Here is a 14,208-nt window from a genome sequence, read left to right as displayed (position 1 = left end):
AACCCCTATTTGATACCATGAAGTTTTTGGACAGAAATAATTTCTCTCATTTTCATTTGATAGGACATACATATATATAGAAAATACAAGGGAGAGACCGCCCATATAGAGTCAGTTAAGAAAGGGTAAAATTGATTCGATTAAGGAAAGAAAAACTGTCACCTAGAGATAAAAAAAATAACTGTACACGTAAATAAAAAATTATAATCACATGATTTTCTATAGTTATGCTTTTATTTTGCACATGTTGTTGCTTTATTATCTAACATTCTACGCCATACAACAATGCTGGCAATGAAAATTATGGATAAAGTGATATTCAACTTAATGCAAACACAACCCATAATTTCCCTAGCCAAACTTAAGTCCTAAACATCCCAGGTTCTTATTCCCAATAGCTTGCTTGTAATTTATGCGTACAATTATCTAACTTGAATATCAAGCTTGAAAAGTACCCTCAGTACGACAACAACAATCACAAACCTTTATTCCACTAGGTGGGGTTGGTTATTTGAATTCTAGATCTTCAACCATTTTTATTTATGTTCATATCCTCTATAAGGCACTTATATCCTAGTCTAAGGTTTTTCCATCAAGTTTTCTTCGGTTTTTCTCTACTGCTTTTACTACAAATTTCCTCCATTGCATTCACTCGCCTCACAGGTGCTTCTTTCTTACACATCCAAACCATAATAATTGTAACTCTTATTTTGTTTTCAATAGGTGCCACTCCAAACCTTTATACATATGATCTTGTTAAAACTGGGTCAGTTTTTGGTAAATATGTCAAAACCAAGTAGTTATAGAAATTGATCGAATTCAGGTTGGTTTCTAAGAACCAAGACAAATTTGGGTTAGTCTTTTGGTTAGCCTTTTTTTTTTTCCCTGCATCCGGTTTTGAAAATGAGTCACCTTGTTTGGGTTGATTTATTTAGGTTGGAAAGTGGTGCCAGGTTTATTTCTTTGGTGAAGTCTGATTGGGGCTTCAAAACCCCATTTTTATTCAATTTCTTCTTCAGCCAAAAACACTTGTACCCTAACAGAATGTTTGCTAGAGGGTTTTAAGAAACGGTGTTACCTTCTGACATGGTATTACCTCGTTTGATATCTAAAGTGAAGTATGATTAACTAATCCTTGGACTAACTTATCCCACCCACCCCAAGGTATAAATTAATCCTGCTTGGGTGGGATTAAGAATTTGGACTGTATGGACAATTTTGCCCCTAGATATAAACACACCACCCTTTCCCTTTCCTCAATTAATGGTCAAGTCTCTCTTCCTCGGCCTGCATTCTCTTCTTCTTCCTATGTCCCACCAATATGCTGAATTGCCAACTTTCATCTTCCACTTCTAGTCTGTTAATTTCTTCCCAGCTGTAACCCTCTGGCTTTATGAATAAGACATGCTAATTACAAAGGTCTCAAAAAAGTTTGTTACAACCGTGAGCATTCATGTGCAATTCTTCAGTATGACTTTTTTAAGTTCTATCTCACCCCTATGATGCATGTTTTCTCTGAAAATACTATTTAGATTATAATTTTAGTTTACATATAAATATTAAAAAACATAAAGATTAGAAAATATTTTAAAATTAAGATATATCCTTTTTGATTTAAAAATATATATTTTTGGTAATTAGAAGATATTTTCTAAAAATATATATTTTTGGTTCAAATTAAATTTTTTGAAGATATTTTTTTAATGAAAATATATATTTTTTAATTTAAAAATATATTTTCTATGATTATAATATATTTGGAAAATTAGTTATTTGGCAATTAATAGCTAGTAATACCTCATTCACAATGTAACATTCCAAACATAAAATAGTTATAACTTCAGGTAAGACCTCATTTATCAAATGTGCAATAGTATTATTTAGTTTCATCCCTATTTTATCCCATCATTAACTTTATTCCATCACTATATAATCCGGTCACCAAATGGGCTTAAAGGTTTCAGCTGCCTCTGTTTGCAACCATAGGAGGAGGAAAGAGGAAGCAAAGGGATGGGGAGAGGAAGGGAGAGGGCTTCCTTAGCACTAGCCATGGTGCTGTGGGTTGCAGCTGTACGGAGAGAAAAGGAGAAAGGAAGGGCTGAAAAGAGGAAAACTGAAAAGGAAGAAGGGAAGGGCGACCTACTGCTTCATTGCTCTCACCTTCTTCACACAATCTCTCACTCTCTCATGCTGTATCTATCTCTTCATCTCCCTTTTTCACCCTTCTCTCTCTAGGTGACTCAGCCTAGTCTCTCCCTCTCTACTTTTTTACATGTGGCACAAATAAGGAGAGGGCATTCTCCTTTGTTGAGCCCAGGAAGGCAAGCTATAATGGGCTTCTAGGTCCCAACCAAGACACCCCTTCCTTGGCTTGGCCCACCTATTACTCCAGGTTTCAAATGGATTGGGGCTTCCTTCTAGGCTGGGCTAGGATTCAAATGGACCAGGTTTCCTTGTTTTTTTTTTTTTGGAACATTTCTATTATTTATTATTATTATTGTTGTTGTTTTTCGACATTTAAAATTTTTTGGTCTTTTTTCTTTTGCTGTGGAAAATATCGGGGTCTTTACTTCCACTAACATCAATTCCAATGTGCATTCAGGGCACAATATGCTGCACTGAAAGAAGTTTGCCGCCAAATGTTTCCCATTATTGGAAGTGGTAGGTATATAACAGCACCTGTAATAACTGAAGATGGTGATCCTACCAATGATCCTATAGTGCTTCTAGAAGCAAATCTAGATGAGGGACCGGATTCACTTACTCAAGAAAATGGTAACGGGACCAACTCCTACCTAATATTTGTCTGTTGATTGAATACTAATTTTTTAAATCATGTAAATACAGGCATATCCCGCAGTTCAGTATGCGTGAAAGAGGTAGACAAGAAAATAATCCAATGGAAGCTTACTCTACATCAAATAGGTTGGTGATCTACAACTGAAGGCACATTTTATTGTTTTTTTTTTCCCTTTTAGATTTCACTAATGCTGCTGAGTCCATTTATAGCCTTAAATCATGCATACTTGTGATTTATGATCCGTATATTGAATGTTGATGTCACATTATTTATCTTCACAATATGCATTTGATTTTTATATTTTTCTCCCAAAATTGGAAAATGTTATATGGAATTTTGTTCTAGTATAGTTTCAATTTCAAGAGAAGTGAAAAATTCTATTTCTTTAAATTTAGAAGGAAATGGAATCTCATCCCCATGGCATTATTATTTGCTGCATTACATGATTAAAATAATGTGGTGTGGAATGCTTTACACTATGTGCATTTTGGTAACAACTGAGGTATGTACGCGTGGTCATTGGTTACACTTTCAAATTGCTATATGTGTTGGCATTGCAGGCCAATCAGTTAAAAATTACAACTATGTTATTTAATTAGTCACTTTGTAACCGTTTGCTTACCAGGACAATGAATTCTTTGACATTTAATCACAGTGGGAAGGAAAGTTATTTGGTCGAGTCATTTAGTTGTTTACTTGTTAAAAGTATTCTTTTAATGGTTTCAACTTTATATTACTAACGAGAAAATAAATGGTAAACTACTGTCACAAGATGCGCCCTTAGTTACAGAAATTTTGATTTTTATTGCTGTAACTTTTGCTATTTCTTTTATTGCTGTAATTCTGTTGAATGAGTTTGCTAGCCTAGAGGGTACCCACGTGTGAGGGCTAGAATAGGACAAAGAAGGTTGTTACAATTGTAACTGGGATAGGATCTGCTGTGGCAGTGTCCCTTGTCAGGTTGTATATACTCCCCAAGGCTCTCTTGGATGGATCATCGAATATCAAAGAAAGAATTCTAATTCTTCCTCAACCTTCTCTCATCTCTCCCTAACTCTCTCTCTCTTCTCTCTTTCTCCCTTCTCTCTGTTCTACTCTGTTTCTCCCTTGTTGTATCTTTCTAATTCATACCGAATTAGGGGAGCAACCATTGTCACAGCCTAGCAGTGACAAGTACTAATCTCTCTAACAATATAAGTTTGCAGATAAGTTGGTGGTCAACAATTCGACATCTTATTAGAGATTTGATTCCTGGAGATTCTCCATTCACATCTTGTCATTTGTGTTTCTCCTTGTTATTCTTGTTTGCTATAGACTATTTTATCATGTGCTCATGCACCTTATTTGATTCTGTTTGCCTGTATAGTTTTTTGTTTTTGCTTACCAATTTACCTGTATAGTTGCTCTTATAGAAGTGATAAGAGAACTTAATATACATTATCTGACCCACTTCTTTATAGTTCAAGTTTTTAGGATATGAAATGCTATCAGAGAAAGCGCTAGATTTTGAAGTAATCCTGCCATGTATCCAATAGTTAAATACTTGCAGGAGTTTGACTAGCCTATGAAAATGAAAGCATGGCCACAGTAGAGAGGTTGCGTTGAGAAAATAAATGGAAACTTTTCTCTGTCCTAATTGTTTAAGCTTTTGGCACAATTGGTGATTGAATCATCATTCAGAAAGAACTTTAATTGTGCTAACATTTTGTAATCTTTTCAAGACCCAACAAAAATGATTCTTATGAATGGATTTGATTAATTGATAAATTTTATTGGAAAATCAGGTTGCATGATAGAAATGTTATCTTTTGTTACATGTTTCATGTAGTATTGTTAATCTTTATTCAACACCAAAAAAGGATCAATTAAAAAAATAGAGAATAGTAGAGAGAAGAAAAAAGTTTCAAAGAGAGAAAGGAAGAAGAGATTGGAAGGAAAAAACTGGAGGCTGAAGTGCACATTTATTTCTGACCTACTGCTCTACTTATACTAGTTGAAGGGGGGAAAATACAGCTGTACCACTAAAAATATAATTTCTGTTATTCTCCTAATAATCAGCTATAGGATATTTGATCAATCTCCTAATAATTAGCCATAAGATATTTTTGTCAATCTCCAAATAAATAGCCATAAGATATTTTGTCAATCTTCTAATAAATCAGCTGTCTATCAGTCCTAAATAATAGTACTAAACAGGATACATATGAAGTGGATCGCTTAGTTGATAACTTTTATTGGTGCATTAATGTCATGGTAGAAATGTTATCTTTTATTAAAGATTGCATGCATTATATGGATAAGTTGTATTCTTAGGCATGTTCCTCCTTGTATATATATATGGTAACTTGCCATGACCCAACCCATCTCACATGAGTAGTACATTATGGAGGTCTTAAGCATATTACTAAGATCCATAAACCCAAAAAGTAACTTGAGCAGGCATATTTGGTGGAGGGTCATAGTCCTACAAGTGATTTTAGAGCTCATGTGTGATAATTATTGTGTAGTGCCACAACCTGTGACTCCCTAGTGTTGAGGGTTAGCCATATGCCATGGCTGTTCTCCAAGTTCCTGTGAGTTTACTGATCAAATGCCTGTGAATGCAGGTGCACTTTTCTCCAGATGCCTTGTTTAAAAAGTCACATGATTGTTGCTTAGGGAAAAAGGTTGGACTTACAAAGGAGAGAGGGGTGCTGCACGGGGGCATGAGCCAGGCCCGTGAAAATGCGGTATTAGAGTGGTGCTTGGTGGCAGTGCAGAGGTATGCACCAAGAGATCTTGGGTCGAGGCATCAAGAAGTATGCGAAGATGTATCGGATGGCTGTGTAGGAGATAGCACGACAGGTTGGAGGCATTGACATGCCAAGAGCTCTGTGGGAAAGGAGTAGGCAGGGGTCCACTTAGGAGATGGTGTTGCGCTAAGCGCTCTGTGGGAATGGAGTAGGTAAGGGTCACAATGCAACAAGGGTGTTGCAGAATTGTGTGGGGGAGAATGTCACGCATCATGACTCCCTAGTGCTGAGGGCCAGCTGCACGCCATGGATTTTCTCCAGGGTCCTACCGGTTTACTAATCAAAAGGCTGTGAATGCAAGTGTGCTTCTATCCAGATGCCTTGTTTAAAGAGTCTTATGCTTGTCACCCAGGGAAAAAGGCTGGCCTCACATGGGCAAGTGGGGCATTGCACGGGGGCATGTGTCAGGCCTGTGACAGTAGGTATGAGCTAAGAGAGAATTTTTGAAACTGAAATGGGTCAGAATTATGGCAAGATGAGATTTATGACCCAGGCCTGTGATGTTACATATAATGCAATGGATTGAAGAATTCCTGGCCAGTCAACTTGATCACAAATAAAATTCTTCCGACAAATTGAAAATTGTGAATGGTGCTTTTACTTTGAGTTTAAAAATGCTTTGTTGAGGGTTGATAATTGTCCATTCTTTTTTGTCAGCTGACAAATGCAAAATTGAGCTGAAATTGTCTTTGGGGGTGGGGGAGGGGTCTTGGAGGTGCTTCAGCTCCACAGAAGTTTTTTGGAGCTGACCAGGCATTCATCAATAGGTTTCCTGAAAAAAGGGCCCATGAACCTGACACTCATCCAGCGTGGGAGAATAACTATGTGATCAAATCTCCCTGTTCAAAAGAACATCTCTCTTCTTCTTTCCTCTCCTTTTGCATCACTGTTGGTCTGTGTCCATACTGGTCATTGGACAGTGAGTAGCTCACCTCTGCCTTTAGATGAGAAAACACTCTTTGCACCCCCAGACAAAGGAAATGCTATAACCCACTACTGTTCTTCTGATGATGAACCACTCCAGTACAGACTATGCATAGTCAATTTTAATCAAGTGAACAGTCAGTATCATATTTCAAATTTCTAATTGAGGCATGTGAACAGAGTGCTCCTGTTGTCTGAAGCATTAGTTTCACATTTGTCCTCGGAAACGTTCTGATAATACTGCTGTATGACTGGTTTTGACATTCACATCTAAAGATATTGTGGACTGACCTACATTGTTTTGTTTTAAATGTGATTACCATGGATTATTTACAAGTCCTTTAGTTATTGCTTTTAGTCAAAACTTTAGTGTTTCTATATACTTTGGCCTGACTTTTCATTTGCTTTCTTTTACTAGGCACTGAAAGAAACATTTTATTAATGTTTACTTAGCAAAGAAAGAAAAAAAAAAAAAGAAAGCAACATTCTGTTAGTTGTCAGAATTTCTCCAATTTTTTACGGTGTTCTTACAGTTCAATAGTTTTGGCAGTTGAACTGTTCAACATGTTATAACTTCTCATACTTGGATATTTATGCTAGGTCTTGATGTGGTTCGCACTGACAGGACCCTAGTTTTCTATGAGAAGAAAGAGAATTTATCAAAACTTTGGGATATTCTCTCTATATATGCCTGGTTTGACACCGATGTTGGGTACTGCCAAGGTAGTTGTCACATTATCTTTCTTTATTACTAGCTTCAATGAAAGAAATTGCCCCAATCAGGGAAAAATTTGAATCTTGGCTTCCATTGCTTATATATAGATATTACTAGCCAATACCATATTACACCAGGTAATGGAATTTACATGAATATTAATTTTTCCATTTATGAAATTTGTTCTAAATCATTAGTTTCAGTTATTATCATTTCTCAGTTCTTAAAAGCGTTAACACCTTACTTCCTCTTTGTTTCATCTCACAACAATTTCTTTTTCCTTTTCTTGGAGTCAATTTGAAGAGGCTGATTAACCCTTTGCCTACAAGTAAAAAAAATGTCATTAACCCATTACTAATTAACACCTCTCAATGGGTATATGGAAGATGGGAATTATCCTTTTCTGAGGACTTGTAATCTGCCATGCAAGGCAACTACCTGATGAAAAAAATTCTATTATTCTTCTTTCCTTTAATAGAAGAGCACACACAAATCTGTGCCATGATCAGTTTGATATCAATTGTGAAAGCCCTGAATTTTCAAATGAGATTTTTTGTTCTTTTGAAATTCATTCACTTGCAACTTCTTGTTATTCCCAATCTTATTAGCCCTTATAAATCTAAGACACTTTCCAAAAAATGGCAGTTATTTTTAGCTAACTTTATATGCATTAAGTCTTTATACAGTAAAACTTCTTTGTTTATATTTGCAGTTAAGTTGTTGGTTCTGAAAATGAAACTTTATCTATGTGCTGGCAGGAATGAGTGATCTTTGCTCCCCCATGATCATCCTTCTTGAAGATGAAGCAGATGCATTTTGGTGCTTTGAACGTTTGATGCGCAAAATGGTATATATAAATTATATATACTTTGTACTCACATAATCCTTCATATGATTTTAGTTAGGTTCGTGATCCAGATTTCATTTTATGGATGATCCTCTGGATCACAAAGCTGAGAACAACTTTTACTCTTGACGATTAATTTATGTTGGCTCCCAAAGGAAGAAAAAAGGAAACTTTAGCTAGCACCTCAAAGAGAGTTGTTAGTCAAAGTGTCCTTAGTTTAGAAGCTAATCATATCCGTGGTTTTTTCAGAGATTTCTAAATTGGTGCTTAGGGAACTTTCCTATAGTGTTTAGGAAACTTCCTATTTGTGTATAGTCAAATCTTTCCTATTGTTTAGTCTTAGTAATCTTTCCTATGTTGTATAATCCTCTTCTCTATAAGAGGACTTGTATGTATACATACGAAGCAATGGAGAATTTATTCAGTTTTCACAATATATCATAATACCATAACACTAAAAGATTTGGTTATCCTTTGATAAACCAAATTTTGCATGCAGGCAAATGTTACGTGGAAGTGGAGATTGATATTTCTACTCCATATTAATACAAATCCTCTAGCATAAAACTTGTTGGATCAAACATCACGAGTTTTGTACAAATGTTAACAAAAATCCTGATTTCTTATTCTCTTGTTAGATTACCCACTGAATGTTCCAAATTTTGATCTGGTTGTGCATCCTTACACCTATTGTAGGGCATCTTCATTCATTAGTTCTAAATGATATGCCATCTTTTACTAGACTTATCCATTAGTAATGGAATATCTTCAAGTTATTTCACAATGTCATGTAGTAACAAGTTTGAAGTTTTATCATGTTGGTGGTGACTTATTGCAATTTCATGGACTCATCGGGATTTGTCATGTTCTAGGGTACCAAAAAACTACTATAGCACCTAGTAATTTGTGTCATCATGAACAAGATCCACTGTCCACTATAATTTAGACTTAAACCCATTCAGAGAACTTGCTGAATAGAAGTAAACCATGGAATGATTTGCTAGTAGATGCAGTGGAAGTTAATTCTGTGTCTTGATATGGCAGACAATGCATGAGAGGTAGTGGCTAGATCTTGGAGGGAGTTCATTTTCTCAAAGAAAGCTCTTTCTATGTTCTCTTTATGAATGGCCTTTCTTCAGGGGTGATTGCAATCTGGATATTGACCCAGAGTCCTTATGCAGCTTTTGTGGATTGCAGCATTTTGCAGTTCGTGGCTTGGAAGTCTGGAAAGGGGCTATTCTAGATGGTTTTAAAATTCAATGCTGTGTAAACAAAAAATGGAATGTCACATTGTTGTTTAAGTCAAGGGAACTCAATGGCTCTTTCAACTTATTTATCCTACCATCCAAAGAAGCATCCAAGTATTTTTGGAGGTTCTTGGACCTTTGAATCTGATCCATTCTGGCTGAAATGGTGGAAGGCCTCGCAGACTAAGTGGCTGAGGATTATATTAATTGCTAAAATCTTGAAAGTTATAAAGGGATAACTATGCAAGCTATTGGAACAGGTGAAGCAACAAGAGTAATAAACTATTTATGGTGGTCTAAGGCACGTATCAGTGCCAATAATGAAGGTATTCTAACATTGGTAAAGATGGGATAGGGAATTATTGTTTTTAATTGTTAGCTATAAAGAATGGGAAAGGGGTTTGAGCTAGAGAGGGTTAGCTCATGGCTGGATGTGCTGATTAGCATCCAAGGCTCTGTTACAGTTTTTAACTCAAACAGGAGTGTATTGCTGTTGGTGGACTAGTTGAGACTTAGCATACTTGGGATTTCAAATTTAGAGACTTTAGTCCCCAACTCCTGGGCTCCACAACATCATGACCCAACCCCAAGGGCCTTTAGGTGGCCTAAGCAGGATCGGATGTGTAATAAATCCTCATGTCTGTTTCGTTGAGGTTTATGCCCATACCCGTTGTGCAGTGTAACATGGCCTACCCTAGTAGGATAAACAATGGGGATGAGGTGGGCCTTATTCAAAATATCCATTCTTTAAAGCCCATGTAGAATCCTTTAATTGTTTATTTTGTGGTACAGTTGCAGACTTGATCTGTCTCCAAATCTACTACTTTTCAATTTACAGAGACAGAATTTTTGGGTTGTCTGACCAGTGAGGCTCCTAGGCTCCAGATGATTGGAGATGGTTTCATGTTGAACTAAGCATTTATTGTTAAGTCGTTTTCTCTAGGAAGGAATATTGGAGCTAGTGAGGATGGAAACTTGTCTCTTAATGAGATGGTGGGTGGTGTTCCTAATGTTGTTGTAGCTCTATCAGCAGTGGATTATTTTTCTTGCAAGTCTCCTTGTATGGGACAATTTGTGGCCTTGATTATCAAAGGCGAGGATATTTTACTGATGGAAAATTTTCTTAACTACACAATAGATAATCTGTTATAGTGTTGGTGTGAGTGGTAAGGCAACGGTATACTTATTCTTTGGGTTTGAGGATAATATCTAAGTTAGATGTAACAATAGTGTTGTACTCTTACTCTTATTCATTTAACTTTGGTTCAACCACGAGAGGCTCACGTGCTCAAGCGTGAATACTATGTCAGATCTATAATACCCATCAAACATTTGCAAATTTACACTCAATAAGAGTACCATTTGCTCTTTGCATATGTTTATGTAGCCTTTTTTAACTATGGTGTTGATTCAAAGTACACTTGAAAATTCAAGAGAGACTAACTTTGGGTGGTACGGAATGAGTTCGTGTACAACTTAATGCCTTGTGATAAAGTCCATGTTTTTGATTTTGGGGGAGGTTTAGGTATTAGGAAGTCAAGCCTCTTTGAGAAGTACCTGTTTGTAGGTGGCTTTGGAGGTTTGCTCTGTGTAATGATGTTCTTTGGAAGAGCAATTTGTGAACCATGGGGCCTTTAAGAGCCCTTATGTTTTTGGTCATTGGCAAGGTATTATGTAATGAGTTCTATAAGTTAACTTGGTTTTAGGTTGGGAATGGGGAGCTGCCCACTTGGGATGAGTTCATTTGACTTATAAAAAAAGATTTTATGCTTTTACCTCATCACCACCACCAATCCTTATATGCCATCAGGTGGGGTTGGCTGCGTAGTCCATAATTCTATCTTTTGTAAGACCATACATCTTATATCTTGCCTAAAAGTTTCTCGCAAGTTTTATTTGGTCTTCCCCTACCCTTTTTTTCTACAAACTTCTTGCATTCCATCCGCTCTCCTCGTGTATGTGTTTATTAGTCTTCTTTTTACATGTCTAAACTATCTTAAATGCGTCTTGTGAATTTTTTCTTCAATAACTTCATTCTCTACCTTATTATGAATGGTAATGCTATTTGGACAATGTGTTTTGACACTCACGAAATTATAAGTACTTTCACATGACTTCTTCACAAAGTATCACCTACTTTTCAAATATTATACACACTTTAAAAATTATAAACATTCTTGTTGTGTAAAAAGTGTGTATAATTTCTGAAAAATAAACACTTATACTATAATTTTTTGAAAAGTAGTTAATAATTTTATGTAGAGTGTTATTAATTCCTTGAAGAAGTGCTTATAATTTTGTGTGTCAAAACACTGTGTTCAAATAGCATTAATTTATTATGAGTAACCTCATTTCTAATTCTCTCTTTTCTTGTATGGGTGTACATCCACCATAATGTTCTCTTTAAAATTACACTTAGTTTCACACATGTTGGTGTTTCAATTATCGGGTTACATATAACTGGAATAAGGTGGCCTAGATTAAGATCCTTAAATGGCTTTGCTTACCCTTTCATTGGATTTACAGTGGTAACCCAGTTGTGCATGAAGGAGAATTTCCATGTAAAGGCTAAGGGTTCTAGCCTAAATTAAGAACCAATGATAATCAAATCATTAGTATTTCAGGAATAAACAAAAGCTCTGCTTGGTAACAAAGCAAACCTTATAGTGTGAATATGCATGAAGATTTCATCCTTAGAGATGTAAATTATCGAATTTAGCGAATTTTTTCACTTTTACAGCCTGCCAAGTATTTTATCTGTCTCATTATTAACAAGGCTCTTGAGCAGATTCTCTCTCACTTCATCTTTGAAATCTTCCAACACCATATATATGTAGCATGATTAAGTATCTCTATGTATATTATCAGTAATAGTCAACTGTTTCTTATTTAAATCTGTTTATGCTTTTGTATTCATAACCTTCATCCCTCTCTGTTTACATTTGTAGATATTGCAATTTAAGCTTTACTTTTTCTTGTTTTAATAATTTACTCACTGTATGTTTTTGTTATTTCAAATTTTGCAGCGAGGAAATTTCAGATGCACAGAAAGATCTGTTGGGGTGGAAACACAACTTACTAATTTGGCAACAATTACCCAAGTTATTGACCCAAAACTTCATCAGCATTTAGGTATTATCTTAATGCTGATATTTTAATTCCTCAATTAATCTTGTTTCTTTTATCTTGACGAAAATTTTGTGGTTACTATGCTTCTGTGCAACCCATTGTTTCCATTATAAGGAGCATAAATGGAAGTCGATATAGGAAAAGGGAATAGGAAACGCTACCTAAAAATATAGCATAAATGAAAATTGAGGAAACTGTTACGAGTATCACTAAGAATAGAATGAGAAATCTAATACCAATCATATAAAAAATTTTACAGTAGTAAATAGAAATTTTAGTGTCTTATTAAGCAACAATATACCAAGCCATAATCCCACTATGTAGGGTCCGCTACTAATCATCATCATCATCACAAAATTTAATCCCTCTATGTGAAGTTAGCTACATGAATTCTAACTCTTCAATCATAATATTTTGTTTAGAATTCATGTTGAAAAAATCAACGATTTTTATGTTGATTGTCAGCTATCTAATACAATCCTCCCCTTTTATCCAAGCTTAGGACCAACTGTTATATGGAGGAATACTTTCAACCCTAGAAGGGATTACTTGATCCACAGGCATTGTTTATGATAATGCTCTAATAAATATTTTAATAAATCAAATTGATATTTAATTAAAACTTCTAGGAAAAGAACATAGAAATCAATAGATCTAGTTTCCAAAAAATTTTCACAGTTCTTTACAAGTTTTCTTTTAGGTTTGAGGAGTTTTCTTTTAGCATCCAAAATGTATCCTTGTTTCCTGAAAATTTTTAAATGTTATCCTCAAGTTTCTGCAACATTTTCTACCAGAGTTTTATATCTGTCTAAAATGTGCACTTTTAGAGCCCAAGTTCATGATAGTGGTGCTCATGCATGCGGTTGGTTTCAGTTTTATATGAACATAGACCCCACCCAATGATGACAGGTACATAATTTTAGACCCAAAATTGACCCAACCAGGAAGCAAGATGGACTAACACAACCAAATCAAAAACGGGTATGATTGGATTGGGTCTCAGTTCCAAAACTTGCATAGTCACACCCAAAATTATCATCTAAATCTTCATGCACCAACAAAAATGTGCATGCAACAAAATTATGTAGCTCATTTGATGTAGACAACAGGAGGTGGATTTTAACCTCTATCCAAGCCTTCTCACACATATATTCACATTACCAACTGTATATGGAAGCCTGCCAGCCTCCTATAAATACCCATGGATGCAGCGAAGAATGTATAGAAAAGAGAGAGTAGGAAAACATGGGAGTTGAAATGCTATAGCACTGCAGCTATATATACATATATATGCACTAATAGGTAGGGAGAGTTGCAGAAAAATCTCATTGCTTGCAGGTGAGGCTGCAGAAGCTGGGTTTCTGTCCTGGCCAAGAAGTTGCTGAGAGCTCTTGAAGTTGTGAAGGACTTTCTGTTTTGGTATAAACGCCATATCTGTGTGTATATGAATGTATATTAGCCATAAACGCAGTGGAGAAATTAACAAGAGGGAAAGAGAAAATGATGGAACTCCCACAGCTGCTGTTATGAAACCAAAGAATGGACCTTGGTTGCAACAAGATGGAGGAACCTGTGGAGCTTTCCAAGGGATGAAAAGAGAAGAGCAATATGCTAAATGCGTATATATGCAAGTATAGACCTGCCACATGAATGGAAGAGTGAGTATTGTGCTTAAGGAAAGTAGCTTTCTATGTTAATTAAGAATTGCAACTTCCCTCTCGAAGGAGTTCAGCCACCAATTCTATTAAATAATA

The 14,208-nt window shown here is 35.7% G+C and overlaps 1 protein-coding gene across 1 annotated transcript in view; it reads left to right on the top strand.

Moving 5' to 3' along the window:
* LOC127791391 (uncharacterized) overlaps nucleotides 1-14,208 on the top strand; it is a 43,095-nt gene that overhangs the window by 16,722 nt on the left and 12,165 nt on the right. Inside the window, exons 4-8 of the mRNA XM_052321245.1 lie at nucleotides 2,603-2,775; nucleotides 2,848-2,925; nucleotides 7,117-7,239; nucleotides 7,990-8,078; nucleotides 12,352-12,457. Coding sequence (XP_052177205.1) covers nucleotides 2,603-2,775; nucleotides 2,848-2,925; nucleotides 7,117-7,239; nucleotides 7,990-8,078; nucleotides 12,352-12,457 — 569 coding nt within the window. The remainder of the gene's footprint in view (nucleotides 1-2,602; nucleotides 2,776-2,847; nucleotides 2,926-7,116; nucleotides 7,240-7,989; nucleotides 8,079-12,351; nucleotides 12,458-14,208) is intronic.

This window comes from Diospyros lotus, chromosome 15 (genome assembly GCF_014633365.1).
Source record: "Diospyros lotus cultivar Yz01 chromosome 15, ASM1463336v1, whole genome shotgun sequence".
Classification (NCBI taxonomy): domain Eukaryota; kingdom Viridiplantae; phylum Streptophyta; class Magnoliopsida; order Ericales; family Ebenaceae; genus Diospyros; species Diospyros lotus.
Note: the sequence above shows the minus strand (reverse complement) of the source record. Positions and strands in the feature narration are given on the sequence as shown.